The 19,001-nt window shown below is 47.0% G+C and overlaps 1 protein-coding gene across 1 annotated transcript in view; it reads right to left on the reverse strand.

Moving 5' to 3' along the window:
• LTK (leukocyte receptor tyrosine kinase) overlaps positions 1 to 19,001 on the reverse strand; it is a 465,297-nt gene that overhangs the window by 95,752 nt on the left and 350,544 nt on the right. The window contains exon 10 of the mRNA XM_069208757.1: positions 7,089 to 7,183. Coding sequence (XP_069064858.1) covers positions 7,089 to 7,183 — 95 coding nt within the window. The remainder of the gene's footprint in view (positions 1 to 7,088; positions 7,184 to 19,001) is intronic.

Genomic DNA, 19,001 nt, shown 5'->3' on the forward strand with positions numbered 1-19,001 from the left:
ATATGCTCTTCATTAAATCTGCCTTGGGATTCTAGGAATGAATGATTAAATCCTAAGAATTGGGATGCAGGGCTGGCTTCAGCCCTGGTGGCGCCAGGTGCAACATCTTTGTTGGTACCCACAATGACCTCATCACCACAGATAACCTCACGACCCCCTTTTAAAGGTATTCCTCCCCTCCCCATAGCCCGTCTCTCACATGTGTTTAATTTCTTTTCAAGAGCTACTCATGCAAATGGAGGGTATCAGAGCACTTTACATGACACACACATTATACAGAGACAAAATCATCATAACAGTGTGAAAATCAATGTATAGGAAATGTTACGTAAGGCAATGGAAACTTCAAGGTGTAGGAGTCACATGTCACCCATACTAATAAGCACTATATTTTAGGAATGCTCGGCCAGGAGAAGCACTAACTCAAGATTCAAAACATAAAAAAGTGGTTGGTGGTGGCTGTACTAACAAAGGATCTCTGTAACAAAAGCAGTAACTCCCTGAGCTCCTGATAAAAACAAACCTGTGATCTGCATGCTACATGTGCTTTGCAGCAGACACATTTACCTTCTGAGCAAATTTATGATGAGTCAAAACGGCGACTTAACAAAGCCCAGGTCTCTTTAGCAGGTGCATGTTTCACCAGGGTTATCTTGACAGTTGTATTATTCCCTGAATGTTTCTGGACACAAATGTGCCCTGCAGCATGTGCTTTTGATCCCCCAAGATATTTTAAAATGCAGCCACTCTCCCTCCCAGCTCAGCGCCCGCCGCCCTGGCACAAGGTGCATTGGCATAAAGCTGGCACTAGTTGGATACACCTTCCTATCAGCGAGCCCAAGAACCCGCCCCCAAGAGCATTGTGTGATGTCTTAATTTGGATGCCAATTGAATTTGCGCCTGGTATTCAATGGCTTAGCTGACCCAGCGAAAGTGACATCATAAGAATGAATGAAATAAACTGCATTTTAACTCCTTTTGAAATGTACTTACTTTTTGTGGAAATTACGCTTATTCTGTGACATACATTGCCACTTTGTCAGCATGAACATTGTATGTGCTGCATGATTCCAAGAACAAGTTATGTAAGATACCTGCTCAGTGTATTTTCCTTCGAGTTCAATGTGTGAAATGAAAAGCGTCCAACTCACAGGGCCCCTCTGAGTGCCACCGTTGCCTGCATTCACACTGTCACCTGGTGCAGAGCTGATAACAAAGGGTAGGGGCAAAGTGAGCTGGGATCCCCTCCACAGAGTGGGTTTCCAGCTGACGCGAGGAGGCTCTGCACCGCTGATGCCCAGTGGGGGAGCTGGTGACCAGTAGTGCTGGAACAATTTTTAGACTGGGGGCGCTTACCAATAATATCACCTCTGTAAAGGAACAGAGTATATGTGACAGTATGTATTTGAAAAAACAATAAAGCCATTCAAAAAACATTTTAACACCCCCCCCTCCCCCCCCCCCCAATTTACTGTTAATTCCCTAGCTAAACTCACCAGTGGCGTAACGAAACTTGAGTGGGGCCCCCTGCTAAGTGCCTGGAAGAGGCCCCCTCTCCCCTGGACCCAGTCAGGGGCCTTCCGCCCGTGCACAGTGTACTGTGCTGAGGAGGGCCCGTAGAGCCCCCCACCCTCCACACCACGGGGGCTGCGGGGGCCCTTGTTATGCCACTGAAGCTCACCTTTCACGCCCAGGCATCCCTAGACTCCACGCCACTGTTTACAACCTCTCCAGCTCATAGGAGGCAACCTGAGAAGCTTTAGTTTTGTGTGTGCAGAGGAGGAGGTGTGGCTATCAGGAAGCCCCTTAGCCCCACCCCCATAGAGGACCCTCCCCTGATCTTTATAGGATACTGGCCTCAAGGCCTCGCCCACTCACCAGACTCTTTCCTAAGTGCACAAAATACAAAGGTTTTCTAAATTGGTAGGTCTGAGAATGTTGCCTGTAGAGCACCTGCAGTCACGCCACACGTCTACTTTTACAGTTCCAGGAATTCAGAGAAAGAAGAAAAGAAGCATTGTCTCATCCAATTCCAGAAATCAATGAAACTAAGACAAGGTCTTTTAAAGCATAGACTTGGCTTTGAGAGGCAGAAGAGTGCTTCGCAGAATACCATATCTAAGGCGTGCTTGAGGTATGAGCAGGGCCAGTGGAATTATGCGAATCTGCCACTGCAGCTTTTTTTGCATAGTTACAGATGTGCCACATAATGCATCATGTGCTGCATAATCTGCAGATTTAAGAAAAAAATGTTTTTAGTTCAAACGGATCAAAATGTACAACAAAAAAAAATTGCCCGCGCTGTGGAAGGCTCTTCGCAAAGGTTGACTAGTTATCTTGCAGATTTGATTGTTAAACTAGTACTACTGCGGTGAAATCTTTGTACAATGTAAAAAGTACAGAACAATGAAGTAATATTATCATAAAACATGCTGCATTTCGCCACATAATTTGCCTTTTCTTGACATATAATTTAGTCAACCACAGCACATAGTTTGGTCTTCCCGCCTCATAATTCTAGTAGCCCTGGCTATGACTAAGCTCATGCAATGGCCAATAGATCAGTCCAAGTAAGTAAATATTTCTCATTAGGGGCACTATAGCTCAACCTGGGTACCTAGGTGTTACTAGCAAGAGAACACCAGATACAATGAGTGAGATATTATTTAAAAAAGCAGAACCATTGAACAGCTTGTCAAAGCCGTTCCGTAAGCGTTTTCTGCTAGGCTTGACAAGTTATTGTTAAAGAAATAAAATACTATATGGTAGGCACCACATTTTTGTGGAAATATTGAATAAGAAAAAAAACAGAACTAAAGATTTGGAATTGATTAACTTTTATCAAAATAAAAATAGTTACTCTCTTTTAAAAGCATCGATCTAAAGGAATTTGGCATGAAAAATGTTCACTAGAGAATCCCTGTTGAGGGCGCTCAAAGGCTAGTAGTTCAGGAGTGAAGTCAGTTATGCCGTCACTGCAGGTTATAGCTACATGGGAATATAAAACTATTATTACTATTATCATCATCATTATTATTATTCATAATAATAAAACTAATAAAAATAATTACAATAAGCATAGCTTTCAGATTTGTAGGCTGGCCCTCATCCAAGGTGCTTAGGTTCATCGCAGTCACACATATTTATCACAGACACTGTCGCCACTCCTCCTTATTGCCAAAGGCCTCGTATCTCATTTATAACAAGTGCCGTGACTGGTCACTGAAAGACGTTTTGCCTTTACCTCCTGTTTTGTTACTGTATCTTTTTGTTGGCATTAGGACTCTGAGCACTTTACCACTACTACCAGTGCTAAAGTGCACGTGCTTCTCCCCTAAAGATGGTAACACTGGTGTATCCACAATTGTCATATTCAATTTAAATGTAAGTCCCTTGAACAGTGGTGTACCATATACCCAGGGCACTGTAAATTGAATGCACTAGTGGGCCTGCAGCACTGATTGTGCCACACACTTAATTAGCCCTGTAACCCTGTCTCAGGCTTGCCCCTACAGAGTCTGTGTGTGTAATATCACTGCCACCCGACTTGGCATTTTAAACCTTTTGCCAAACTTTACAACTCCCCTTTTCTTACATATAGTACCCCTAAGGTAGGCCCTAGGTAGTCCATAGGGCAGCGTGTCATGTGAGCAAAAGACAGGACATGTACTGTAAAGCTTTCATGTCCTAGTAAAGAAAAACCCCTAAAGTCATTTTTCATTACTGTGAGGCCTGCCCATCTCACAGGCCAGCATTGGGAATTCCTTGTAGATCTTTAAACTATAATTCCTGGTCTGAGAGGAGTGGCTGCATCATGGTTAGTACCATTGGAATGGTAATAATGAACTATCTTTACTGGTAAAGTTGGATTTATTATTACTATTTTAGAAATGCTACTTTTAGAAAGTCAACATTTCTCTGCACTCTCTGCCCTTTGTGCATACAGCCTATCTCCAATGCATGTCTGCATGTCTGGCTTGGGCTATGTGACAGCTACACTTGTGCATTCCCTTCAGACACATATAACACAGGATACTCAGTCACAACTGCATTCATCTGCATACTGATGGGTCTTCTTGGGGAGGAGGTTGGGACAGACTCACACTTAGATCACAAAAGGGTAAGGGCTGGAGTTCACACAAAAGGGCTGATTACTTCCCACTGGCTGTCTGGAGCTGGGGAGACTGACCTGAAAGAGGGACCAGTGCACTTCACAATAATTATTTTGTAGTCACCCCCCACATCAAAGGCACATTCCTGTAGAGGTACAGGGCCTCTTGACGCACTAGGACAGTTTACTGCTGGACAAAGAAGAAACTCTGCTGTAGCCAAGGCTGCTGTGCCAGAAGGATTGCCACTTTGCTGAGTCTAACTGTCCCCAAGGCCTACTGCCTGCCTTGTTGAGCTGCCCTCCTGCCTGCTGACCTGGGCCCTGCCAAGAAGAAACTATAACACGTCTCCAGAGTGACTCCACAGGCTTCTGGCACCCCGCGTATCTGTCATTATGTTGTTCTGAAGATGCACTACAACCAGCAACTGAGTCAGCACCGGCCAGCTGGCTATCATCGGGTGTACGAGATCGCTGCATCCAACACTTTGCACCCCAGCGCGATCGCTGTGCTGCCACAGAGACTACCTACTGGGCAGACACCGCCTGACAGAACTGCCAGAGTATGTGGCACCCGGCCTGCGTGATTGGATTATTTGAGTGTATGCTTTTCCCTCAACCCAAATTCAGCACCACAGACACCTGTTGTGACCTGCCTTAGGCCCGGGCGGCCCCACCGACACCATATGAAACACTGTGGCTGGATTGCCTGCAGCGTGTCGGCCATGACTGCGGCAGTGAGTGCTTTTCCCTGGCTGCCTGGACCACAAACCCAGCCCCGGGGTGCGTAGAGTTCCCTGATCCCTGGCTAGACTCGAGCGGACCCCTCTGGCTTCCAGGGCACCCCTCACCACCCCAAGTACATCATCGAAACACTGAAAAGCCGCCTCAATGATATTAGAGATAACTGTCCGACAGGGGCACGACTCTGACACAGTTTAATTTCAAAGTGCATTCTGTTACTGTACCGCGTCTAATAAGCGCGCACTGGAATTCCTACTTCTTAATCACAGATATATGCATATGCTAAAACGTGCATGATACATTCTGGATTCTAATCGTTTTATATTTGAGGTTTACTATATAAAGAGTTCCTTATTTTTCTAATCTTGGGTGGAGTCTTTTCTGTGTTGTAACACTGTGTTGCTGCGAGCGTATTGCACAAATACTTTACACTTTGCCTGAGAGGGTAAGCATGCCTTCTCTAGGCCAAATTACCAGAGGGTGAGCACTGGTGATATTTAGCGTCTATCTTACTTGCCCAGACTAGGCTAGTGGGTTCTGCTTGGCTTAGCTGCATACCCTAGCCAACCAGAAACCCCATTTCTCACAGTCAGTAAACACTACAACGCCCACAGAATGGCGCCAACGTCTCTTGACTAGGTTGATAGAAGACGGAGGTCACATGGCCCGTCACCAAGACTGAGCACACTAAAGCTAATCAGGGGCAGCTTGACTGCTAAAAAAATAAAATGAAATAAATACAAAGCTTGCCATTATCTGTCGGTATAGGTCATCATTGAATTCAGGATGGGTGGGGTGAATAAATATGCCTTACACCCCCTGGCAGCCTCTTCATGTGAGTACTTCACATCTCCTGGCCCCTTAGATAGGGTACACTTTTTTGACTTTCTAAATCAGTAATTAGAAACACTGCAAGTTTTATGAAAAACCTATCATCGTTCAATGCTTGCAAAGTTTTTTGCTTTGTCACATTTATTTGCGCATATATGACTTTCTTGTCCTTATTTGAATTAACAAAATGGTCCTCCATAAGAAATGATTTGTAGAAAACAGTTGTACTTTTGGACAATCCCAACATGCACAGCAAAAATCTGCAACAAGTGATTTTATCGCGAAGACAACATTTGTGCGCCAGCCTGACTTAGTTCGAGTGGAGTGAAAATTATCTCGCTGTGCAGTTTCATTTACGATGCAAAGTTTTGCATAGGCAAACGAGAAGGTAAAATGAAAAACTGTGAAAGATTCGCTGGATTAAAAAGGGCACCAGCCTCACAAAGCATCTGGGCTTAGACAGGAAAGCTGTAAAGCTTTATCACATGATTGGAACTATCCAACGCAGGACTCAAATATGATGCTAAATTTGGGATGTCCTGGAGATTTTCACATATTGCAAGTGACTAACTCTGCTCCAACCGTAGTGGCCACGCAGAGACACTAGCCTCTTGTCAATTGTCCACGCAGTCCTATAGTTGTGTCCACCTTAGTTTAGGAAGCTTGTGGCTTTGGGGTTTTGAGATAATCTATTTATTTTGAATTTAAAAAAAAATGACAATAATCCCTTATGTACTCGTTGCCTTCAGAAAATGCTATTCGAAGTTTTAAAAATGGTTTCTATTTAGTTTGTGGGAAATGTAGTGAACAGTGATGTAGTTGTCTGATGGCCTCTAATGATTTCAGCTAACCACCAAAATTTCAGTTTTTTGTGTTCGGGTCATTGCCTAACCACCCATATCCCTCAGCTGTATCCAGTATGAACTGTTGGTGACTGTTCTGGTGTAGTTTCCACCAACTCCAGTCAAACGCCCAAGGGCTGCAAGAATCAACCACATGCACAAAGAAGTTGGGGAAACAAAATCACCACTGGCAACTTTGATTTAACATGACCTACACTCACAAGTGTTTGAATCCAACACTTGGGGGGTTATTCCAACTTTGGAGGAGGTGTTAATCCGTCCCAAAAGTGACGGTAAAGTGACGGATATACCACCAGCCGTATTACAAGTTCCATAGGATATAATGGACTTGTAATACGGCTGGTGGTATATCCGTCACTTTACCGTCACTTTTGGGACGTATTAACACCTCCTCCAAAATTGGAATAACCCCCTTGGTCTTTTGAGCCCTGACCAATTGATAATCCAGATTCATATATATTTAATGAGGGCGGGTTCATAAGTTGTGATATCCATTCTCCACCAGCTGTCAATATCAGTGGAAATGCTCTTCTTTTCCTCACCTTCGCTGAAGCAATCTGGGGCGAGGGTGATATTGTCCACAGCAATGTCTGCCAGCGAGCCCCATCCCCAGGAGGCCTGGAGTACCAGCTGAAACCTAAGGATAAAGCAAAGAAGTACACAGTTACGTCTGCACATACCTCAACCTTTATAGGGCACCTACTCAACAAAAATAATGTAACCCAGAAGCTCTCACAGATGACCAGAGCCATTAGCCCTTGTTGATCCGCTATTATGATTTAAGTGCAGTAAATGCACTCACGGGTACCGACACTCACGGGGACAGACCTTGTACAGTGAAAGTTAAATGATGTCCCTCCTGCAAAATTCATGAGAGGCGCTGAGATGTTCACACAGAGTGACTACCTGACCTGCCCCACACTTATATAAACACTTTGAACTGATGAGAAAGGGGCTGAGGGGAGGCTCAAGCCGAAGAGGTTGGCATGGTAGATCTGTTCATCTGAACTCCACATTTTGCCCTGGGCCTGGTATTGATGCAGAGGGTCTGGAAACTTCACAAGCTAAAGTGCTTACTTACTTTATTGTCCGATGAGCAATGAGGGCGGGCAGGGCTTGGATAAGGGGTGGAGAGAGTGGCACCGAGGCGGTGGCTTGGGTGCTGCAAAATGGAAGAGCGACAGAAGTGCATGGAGCGTGGCTAAAGCGTTGGCACTATGAATGGTAAAGTGGCCCCGTGGATCATGTTGTGACAGGTGCTGTGGATATATGAGGACAAAAAACAGTGGGGCCACCTTCGCCTGTCCAACATAGAACTTCAAATGCTGGTGGCGGCCAGTTCCTCCATTCTACACTGACATCCACGAAGGAGAATTCCACAGAGGACATCCCTGTGACCCCTTCTCTACCTCTCTCTCTCCTTCGTGCTGTTACTTTGTGCTCCTGTACCACTGACATACTAAGGGCCCTCCATTTCTGGGCAGTAGAGGGTCTGCACTGACGGGAACGTGGCAGCGGCAACATGGAGCATGGCAGTGCAGTGTGCTGAAGAAGAACATGGTGGCAGAGGCACTTGGAGTGGGGCTTAGTGGATGTGATGATGGGAGACAGCACATGAAGCATCCCTTGCACACTGGCAGTGAGATGATGAAGTTGATTCGCAGTAGAAGGCATCAGTATAATTCCTGTGTTTTTTTTCTTTTTTATCCCAATCCCTCGTGGTTGTATGAATGATTATGGGCCTGATGTACACAGAGCCTTTGTGACTGCAAAAGCCCTAATGTACGAAGGATGTCTTGCGAATCAGAAATAACTTCCCAACCCTCAAGATGCAAAATGAAAAAGACATCCTCCTCATCCTACCAAATTGTAACAGAATGCATCAATGGTTTACAACCGCTATTGCTCTGACCTGATAGTGAGTACCTGAAGGGGATGGTTTCCTATTTTCAACATGGATGCTACCCCTGTGGGGGACCCTCCGCCTTGTGAATGTGTGCGCTTGCATTGTTGGGGAGCAGACAGTGGTCCAGGAGACCAGTGCATGCTCTTCCCAGTGTTATTCAGTGAATACCAACTTTTATTTGGAGCAGCTCTGGTCCATTTGAGGGGCAGGAGAAGAATTTAAAACACACTCTTGGCGCTCAGATGCAGGAACGGAGGTCTGCTGTCCCTAACAAACTTTAATCTCTGATCTTACAGCCATTGGCGGTCTGCCTCATAAATATTGTTAGGGAAGTAGTGTTTACGACTCACCTGGAATCAGCATGGAAACCTGCACCTGGACAGGTTTCCATGCAGATTCCATTGGGAGTCGTGGGATTCCAAATTTCTGTTTCAATTCCCTCTCTATGGAGTTCCCTACGGCAGAGAACTCCAAACAAGGACAATGAATTCCCTTGTGCATACGTACTTATTTCTCCTCTTTGTTTTTTTTTTTTTCTTTTGGAGAAATTCCTTTCCCTTGGCTTCCACCTAATGTGTGGGAATATGTTTTCGTTTCCACACTGGAAACAGAGTTAAACCAGACCTGTGCTGGACAAAATCTCACACCGTTTCCAGGGTATGAATTTGTCAGATTTTAGTGTTGGGAAGCTGAGAAACTTCCATCTTGAGGGTGCTCCCCAAATTTCAAGACAAGCCATGCCTTGAAATGCCAATGTTCCCAACTCTTGAGTGGATTTAAGGCTGTGGAGATCTCTGCAAGTGTCAGAGATCTCTGCCCTCATGAATGGTTTTACGCCCGCCAGGAATTCCTTTGGGAACTTCTGTTTGAGTGGAAAAGGTAAAATTGTCTGTAATCTTAAATTTACAAACAAATTTTGCTTTCTGACTAGGGCCTTTGTTGTGACATTGTACACGTTGCTTAGGGGCAAAAATGTCCCCACAAAAATGTTTCGGTAGTGGAATTTTACAGGTTTTTTGACAGCATTCTCACAGAAAATCTTTTTGCTGGATTGTTCTACTATTTAAAAGATAAATATATTCTTTATAGTGTTTCACCCTCTTGTTTACAAACTTGTTAAGTTGACGATGTTTGTACTATTCAGAAAAAGGAACTTTACTGAGTTGGAATAGAAGGTATTAGAGATGAGCGAGTAATTGAAAGCTTGAGCCAGGCTCGAAGCACATGCCTGGTTCTGGCTCAGCTCATGGTCCTATTGGAACTTCAAGCCCAAAAACAAGCCGGGCAGAGCTGAGACCTCTGCCTGCCCCCCACAGTCTAACATCATCTGCCAAGAATAAAAGACATAGCATTAACATTTGATGCAAAAAGGAAAGACAAATTGATACTACATTAGTGACTTAAATGCGCAAAGTGGAATCAGAAAACCTGGGATCAATCCCGGCTTCCCTGCTTAACCACATTGTGTGATACCAGACAAATATTGCATTGTATTGAGTTGCCTTTTTCTTAATTATCACATATGATATAAAATATGAGTTCAGCGTGTGCAGTGTACAAACACCACTTGTGTTTCATTTACTACTATGATGTTGCTCCACCTATAATGAGAATCTAGACCAATCATAGAATGCACATGACAACTTACTTACCTCCTATTTCACTAATGGCATTGTTGTCAGGGGTCGGAGGAATGCTTTTATACTCATGTTTAAAAACTATCACTTTTAATAAGTACCTCTAAAGACAGTGACGTCATCCAGTATACTAAGCTGAAAAGCTTCCACGCTGTAGAGAAATAAATTTTTATTGCATTTTTAAGAGACTTTTTCATATTTTATTACATGATGTTGCATGATTTTCAAAGCTCGGCCTGTGCACGAGCTCTTAGAGCCAGAGATGAACTTTGGCTCTGCTCGCCCTGTTGATTTGTTGGCTTGCCCATCTGAAGATTGCATTCAACTTAGCTCAATTTAGGCCAACCGAGAAGACCATTTGAAGTCAACCATTCCTGGTCGGTAAAATGGAATGGACGGCCTGTTGTCACAAATGGAACGTGAGCCACTCCAGGAGATCTAGTGCCGCTTGTGGGAAGACTATGGAGGTTCTGTGCGTCGAGGCATGAGGGCAACTGGGCTCAACTTGTTGTCTTTGGTGAGGGACGCAGCCACACTGCTGCTTTTACTGTAGCATTTGGTGTTTTTTTATTCAGTCCTTGGCACGGTTAGAGCACCACTGTCTACTGCCCACTAGCAATACCACAACTAGGTGATTGCCAGACGTCCCCAATCTGGGCTGCACGCCACGCTCTCAAGTTTCCTGGGCGTGAGAAATCTGGGTGATCCAAATTTAGGTGACATATACAGTGGGTCGTGTTTAATTTACATACAAGCCATCCTCCCGATTCAGGCGGGAGTGTACCGATTTCAAGGCTAGTCTCCCACCTGCCACTTCCTGTATGCACCAACCCCGTTCGGATTTCTGAATCATGCTCTGCGGGGGGAAAGGCAACAGTGAAATTTTGATGCTGGCCATGCGTGCTCCCATCCCCCCTCCAAGAATTACCTCTGACATCAAAAGTTAAAACTTTGTAATTAATTCTTGGAGAGGGAGATTAGAGCATGTGAAAGGCCTCAACATTTTATTTCCGGCAGTTTTACATAGCAGCATACAAAAACAAAGTTTAGATCTCTGTTTTCGTTTCTGCTATGTTACTAACCTGCCAAAAATCAAATGCCAATGGGCCCCATTCAGGCAGATTGCCTACTATTTCAATATGTCAATAGGGAAAATACATTATCCGGATCATTTATTTAAATCTCCCACTTGCCTGCTCTAAAATGTTCGCATGTGCGGATTTAGCTGCATTGATAAACAGAAGCCAAACGCATTAAAAGCACATGGGTCGCTCGTCGGCGGCCTGGCTTTGTCTGTGATTTATTCCAGGACAGTGTTATTACTGCGCGCAGAGCATTAGTGCCGCCGCAGTGACGCAGTTTGCTTTAGCACGAGGCGCACCAGGCTTTGGCTGCGACAGGCGATGGCGCTATTTTGGCCTGGCAAGGAATGAGGTGGGTTGCTTCGGGTGCCTGCAGGTCCTGTGTGGTGGTGGGAGGGGCAAGCAGACTCCAGCTCTAGATCTCAAGAGCCTTGATAAAGAGGAGGCGATTCACAAAGCTCTTCCCACACACTGGTCAGATGTATGTCTGAAAAAACAAAACAATTTTATACGATTGGGTGTGGTGGTGGGGGAGGCAGGTGGTTCCTGTATCCAATTCCCAGGGAAAACAACTGTTTATTTGAAACTAATGCGGAGAAAAGCAAACAGTGATGAAAGACTCAGATGCATAATGACGAAGGATATGGAAATCGCCAGTGTAATTGAAAGGGAATATTTTAAGAAAAGTACAAATACAAAAAAAAAGAATAAGAAAAAAATAATAATAAAAAAAAAATAATAATAAAAAAAAAAAAATATATATATATATATATATATATAGACATCGAAATTGTTTCAATAATGCAGCATCTAGGGACCTCCCAAAATCAATTCTATAAAACTGCACACAAATTTGACATCATTCTTCATTCTTAAAAAGTAACCAAGCACTTTTTGCATCACAAAGAGTTCCTCTATGTTGTCACAGCACGGGTTGCACCTTCAAATTACAGAGTGGGAAACAGGGTGTGCCGGAAGAGAGAGTAGTAGAGAAGGTTGGCAAAGCAAACTGTTCCCAATGTCAGGAAAACAGAAATGGACAGGAACATTGGAAACAGGAAATATAAGGACCTTTGTGAGAATGTGGAGACAGAGGGAAGGAATTAACATGGCGAATACGCATTGCCAATGCCAATATACCTGGGTTTAATGTGTTTATGAATGCGTCTTAAACACACTGAAACCAAATGTCTCTATTTTTTATGAAGGGAAGGACTATAATGAAGGCTCTCCCTGGCCACTTGACCTTCATTAGACCTAGAAAGAAGAAGAGGATGATATTGGTGGCAGAGGAGCCTTCAACCACAGACAGCACTTGTTTCTAGGCAAATAAATATTCTGGCGCTAGTGAGAAGCCGAAGAGACAGAACGGCGGGGTGGGGTGGGGGTGGGGGGGCACAAGAAGGAGGCACAATGGAAGTGGAAGAGTAAGAGGGTGGAATGAGGAGGACATACAGAGGAAAGGTAGGGTGACTCGGGTGGCTGCTGGGGGAGTAAGTACAATTCTGAGGAACACCATTCGAGGAAGACAGGATATGTGAAGATTAAACTATACACAAAGACAGCAGAGTTAGGCTCAATGCGTTCTTCAAAATTATGACTAACAGGCAGATGATCCTGGAAACCATTTTCTTCTTCACGATAAGGAAGGAAAAACAATATGATTGCTTTCAGCTGACAGCCCTGGACAATCCGTGGGAGCCGGGGTGTAGCCAAGAATTCTAAAATAAGTAGGCCGTAAAGAAAGGTAGTTAGGCTGACTAACAACTTTACAAGGGGAATTGGAATTTCTCCCATAAGATTTTTGTGTCACATAGGCCAGTAACATTGGCTAAAACTGGATACGATTTAAAGAGAACTGCACAGGGCATTTGGGGAATTCTTCTTAAGTATTTTTCAGGGATATTCTGACCCGGGGTGCCTTCAAATGTACCTTGGACCAGCAACATAGTTTTACCCAAGAAAATATTGAGAAACATTTGAGGTAAAGAGTGCATTTTAAGGCACATTAGGCTGACAACAACAGGTCAAGTATTCAAATGCAAAGGCCATTTTAAAGAGAGATTTGGAGATTCTTCCCCAGAGAAATCTCAAAGAATATGGAGGCAAATATTACATTTTAATGCACCCTTGCCTGAAGTACAGGGGCGTAGCTATAAATGGTGCAGCGGGTGCAGTAACACCAGAACTATAAAGACCCTCTGCATTCCAGTTATAGATGGTTATGGCTACCCATGACAGGGAGGAATTGGAAGGCATTTTCCAATATTGCTTTAGTGCCTATGGCACCCTTGCTACGTCACTTGAGATGCTCTATCTACCATGACAATACTGGAGACATAAACTGCACATGACAAGCCTAATTGCCTCTTGGCTCTCTCATAGCCTTGTGATGGATGCCATAGTGTTGTTGGTTGGTGGGGATTCTTGAATCTAAGTTTGTGTTTAGATACTATGGGCCTGATTTAGGCCTGGGCGGAGGGAAATACTCTGACGCAAACATGACAGATATCCTATTTGCCGTATTTCGATCCCATTATCTCCTATGGGGATCGTAATATGGCGGACGGGATATCTGTCACGTTTGTGACGGAATATTCCCTCCGCCAAGACCTAAATCAGGGCCTATGTATTTTAATGGTAAATACTTTGATGGCATGGCTTGTGCTTTCACACTTGGGGACAGGTCTCAACCCTGTCTCAGCTCTGCTAGCTATGAATCTACTGACTTGCTCACCTGTCTCCCAGCTTCACTTGGAAAACAGAACATCTGCCTTATAAGTCAAAAAGTATTCATGGCCTATGCAATAAAAACACCAACTAACAAATGAAAATCTCTCAGATGGAGAGCAGTAGAAGGGAACAGCATGTGTGCTTTACTTAAAACATAAAGGGGGTCATTCTGACCTCGGCAGTAAAAGGCTCTTACCGCCGGTCAGAAGACCGCCATTATACCGCCGCGGCCACGGTAAACCGCCACGGTCATTCTGACCCACAACTGCCAAACCGCCAAAAACCCGACATCCACGGAAGGCCGCCTCATCAGCGGTCAGCGATAAACTGGAGATGACCAAACCTCCACCGTCACGCCAACACAAACACGCCCATGCCATTACGACCCACGAATCCACGCGGCGGTCTTTCAACCGCGGTATTCCATTGGCGGTACACACCGCCGCGCTCAAAATACACACACCCATACAAAACACAGCCACATTGGACAATTTGAAATACACACACCTGATACACATACACACAACACTCCCACACACCCATCACCATATAAAACACACACCCACATCACCCACAAACCCCCACAAATCGAAATTCAGAGACAAGGTGCAATACACAGAGAGAGAGCACAGGGAACGCAAACCACAACACACACAGGAACCCAACATCATCACCCACACCACATCTACGCACACATCACCACACACCACCACTCACTTCACCACAAACACCACCCCACACCTCATCCACACCACCCCATGGCACCCCAAAGACACCCCAGGTTCTCGGACCAAGAACTCAGGGTCATGGTGGAGGAAATAATTAGGGTAGAGCCCCAGCTCTTCGGCACACAGGTGCAGCACACCACAATAGCCAGGAAGGCGGAGCTATGGCAAAGGATCGTCGACAGGGTCAACGCTGTGGGACAGCATCCCAGAAATCGGGAAGACATCCGAAAGCGCTGGAACGACCTACGGGGGAAGGTGCGGTCGATGGTGTCAAGACACAACATCGCTGTGCAGAAGACTGGCGGTGGAACCCCACCCACTCCACCCAAATTCACAGCATGGGAGCAAGAGGTCTTTAACATCCTGCATCCTGACGGCCTCGCTGGAGTAGCCGGAGGAATGGACTCTGGTAAGTCTAATCTCAACTACTTCACCCCCCCCCCAACCACCAGCATGCCAACCCACACCCCCACCCTCACCCCCAACCCCCAGCACACATCCTCCCTGCCAATGTCTCACCAGCACAACCCACCCAACCCAACACCAATCCCTGAATGCCAACACAAACCATGGACACCCATCACCTAAGCATGACCACTGCACATACCCATCCCCCCCCACAAAGCACCCTCACAACTCCTCCCACAAGGGAATGCCAGCACTGGGGGACAAGGGCACCCACAAATCGCACGCCATGGCACACACAGAAGCAATAACCATACTCTTTTACCCCTGCAGGGCCCGAACGCCAACACACCGGCCAGGAGGGTCCAGATTTGTCCATCCTACCCCCAGAACAGACCCCAGTGATGACAGCAGCTCTGTCGACCTAGAACCTGATGACCAGCCCGGACCATCGGGGACCTCTGGACAGTCGGTTCCCCACACACAGACACAGGCCACAGCAGACCCAACCCCCTCTGGGAATACCAGCACAGCTCCCACCCAGCGGGCCCATGCCTCTGTCTCCAGGACGCGTCAATCAGCGGTGTGTCCGCCACTACAGGGCACCCAGGCTGACCCACCACCCCAACAACAACAGGGACCTGGGGGCAGTGGTAGTGGGCACACCGTCCAGGGGACAGAGGCCCGGGGAAACAGGGGAACTGGGAGGGCTGCTGTGCGACAGGGGGGGGACAGGCCCAGGGAACCCACTCTCCAAGAGGCCCTCACCACCATCATGGGAGCATACCACCACTCCCAGGAGACGATGGCGACGGTACTGGCCAGGTTCCAGGAGATCCAGGCACAGCAGGAGGAACGGTACATGGGGTTCAGAGACGAACTCAGGAACATCGGTTCCGCAATGGGGACCATCGTCCTGGCCCTCAACCAGATAGTCACCACATTGCGGGACCATGTGGCACCACAAAGGGCCCCTGTCACTAGCCAGCACCACGAACAGCCTACCACCTCCGCCGGCGCTGGTGGACAGGAGGCCCCCACACAACGACAGGCCACCAGAACCCCACCTCCTGCTGAAGATCAACCACCCCGCAAGCGGAACCTGAGATCACACAAGAAGACAGAGTAGGATGCCAAGACCCCCGCCAGGATAAGATACCCCCTGCTGTCATCCCACTGTCCCACATTGTCACCCTGTCAGACCTTAAACAGCCCCTGCTCCATCCTTCCACAGGCATATGGACAATGCACCTGTGAGACTGAGAACTGGACTCTGCCATGGACATTACTCCACCCCCACCCATCACCGTTTTACTATCATGGACCTATATGTAGCACTTTAAATAAATCACTAATTGCACTTCAAAAATCAGGAGTCTGCTTGTATTCTTAATAAATGTATTACACATAACGGTGCAATAATGTTCAGTTACATTGTGATGACAACATACCAATGTCAATAAGCATTAGTCCATGGGCAAACAAAGCAGAAGTCACGCAGTGGGTCATACAGCTCTGAAAAGGGAAGGGAAAGTCAAAAATCAGTTAAAAGGAACTGGGGGGAAACACAGAAAGTAGAGATGCAGGAGGCCAGAAGTAAATGTAAAATGGCGTGGGTAATTCTTACCTGTGTGCTACTGAAAATACTGTTGTATAACTGTGTCCCTGTTGTCCGTGTCGTCCCCGTCGTCTTCCTCCTCTTCACTCTCCACAGGCTCCACAGCTGCTACAACACCACCATCTGGACCATCCTCCTGCAGGAAAGGCACCTGGCGTCGCATTGCAAGATTGTGAAGCATACAGCAGGCCACGATGATATAACACACCTTCTTTGGTGAGTACATTAGGGATCCACCTGTCATATGCAGGCACCTAAACCTGGCCTTCAGGACCCCGAAGGTCCGTTCTATAATCCTCCTAGTTCGCCCATGGGCCTCATTGTACCGTTCCTCTGCCCTGGTCCGGGGATTCCTCACTGGGGTCAATAGCCAAGGCAGGTTGGGGTAACCAGAGTCACCTATTAGCCACACACGGTGTCTCTGTAGCTGTTCCATCACATAAGGGATGCTGCTATTTCGCATGACATACGCGTCATGCACTGACCCAGGGAACTTGGCATTTACATGGGAGATGTACTGGTCAGCCAAACAGACCACCTGGACATTCATCGAATGGTAATTTTTTCTATTTCTGTACACCTGCTCATTGTCTTTTGGGGGTACTAAAGCCACATGGGTCCCATCTATGGCACCAATGATGTTGGGGATATGTCCAAGGGCATAGAAATCACCCTTCACAGTGGCCAAATCACCCTCCTCAGGGAAAACAATGTAGCTCCGCATGTATTTCATCAGGGCAGACAACACTCTAGACAAAACCTTAGAAAACATAGGCTGAGACATCCCTGATGACATGGCCACTGTTGTCTGAAAAGACCCACTTGCCAAAAAATGGAGTACTGACAGAACCTGCACCAGAGGGGGAATTCCTGTGGGTTGGCGGATGGGGGACATCAGGTCTGGCTCCAGCTGGGCACACAGTTCATGTATAGTGGCTCGGTCAAGTCGGTATCGAAGTATAATATGTCGTTCTTCCATTGTCGACAGGTCCACCAGCGGTCGGTACACGGGAGGATTCATCCTTCTCCTCGCAAGTCCCAGCGGACGGTGCCTAGGAAGGACAACATGGAGTACAGAGTCAAGCAACCCACAGGTACGTTCACACAGCTTGCACAGTACACGAATCGCTATGCATTGAAAGGCTTGTATGAGTGGCAATGCAAGGCCTAGGCCTGTGTGACGCAGTAGAAATGAAGCCATGTGGGCCCTTGTAATGGCGGCTGCCTGACCTGAGAAGTGTGACAGTGGGATGTGAGGTCAACGCGCTGGCGTGGCACACCGTGGCGGTAGGCGGTCGAAGACCGCAGTGCGAAGGCGCATTGGTTAACATTGAACCCTATGGGTTTCAGTAGCCAATGACGATGTGCGCCGGCGGTCGCGGTACGCACCGCCGCGGCACGCACCGCCGCGGGCGTGACCGCCATTTTCTATCTGCTTAATCACTCGAGACCTGATCATCCACAAGAGAGGACCTATACTGCAAGTGCTGCTGTGACCTCGGTCTGGAAGAGACAATGGCTGCTGCGACTGGGGAAAGGGCCCCTGCCTTCACTTCAGAAGAGTTGGAGAAACTTGTGGATGGGGTCCTGCCCCAGTATGCGCTACTCTACGGTCCTCCAGACCAACAGGTAAGTACACTGGGTGCACGTTGAATGGGCTATGCCTGGGTTGTGTATGGTGGATGTAAGATGGTGGGGTGGGGAGCGAATGAGGAGTGCAAGGCACGACAGATGAGAGCATGTGCCACATGGCAAGGTTGGGGAGGTGGGGCAATCACATCTAACATGCAGAAAAATGATGAAATTTCCTTTCCTACCCTGTACATGTCAAATAGGTCAGCGCCCATCAGAAAGTCGACATTTGGCGTGCCATCGCCAAGGAAGTCCGGGCCCTGGGGGTCCACAACAGACGGGGCACCCACTGCCGAAAGAGGTGGGAGGACATCCGCCGCGGGACCAGGAAGACCGCCGAGTCACTGCTGGGGATGGCCTCCCAACGTAGGAGGGGTGCCAGTCGTACCTTGACCCCCCTGATGTCCCGGATCCTGGCGGTGGCCTACCCCGATTTGGATGGGCGCATGAGGACATCACAGCAGACACAAGGGGGTGAGTACCAGCACATTCGGCTATCTTTACGCGCAGTGGAGGTGTCTGGGTGGGGGAGGAGGGCTGTGGGTGACATTAGGCCAGGGCGCTTTCTGTAGTGTAGTCCCCTCCTTTAGGCATGGCCCTGTGCCCCTGCCCCCCACCTCTGTAGGGTGCCAAGTACAGCAATCCATGGTCCAGCATCACCCATGTGTGCATTTGTTGTCCATAGACCTGTAGGCCTAGTCACAAGTACTGAGT

This window comes from Pleurodeles waltl, chromosome 9 (assembly GCF_031143425.1).
Source record: "Pleurodeles waltl isolate 20211129_DDA chromosome 9, aPleWal1.hap1.20221129, whole genome shotgun sequence".
NCBI lineage: Eukaryota > Metazoa > Chordata > Amphibia > Caudata > Salamandridae > Pleurodeles > Pleurodeles waltl.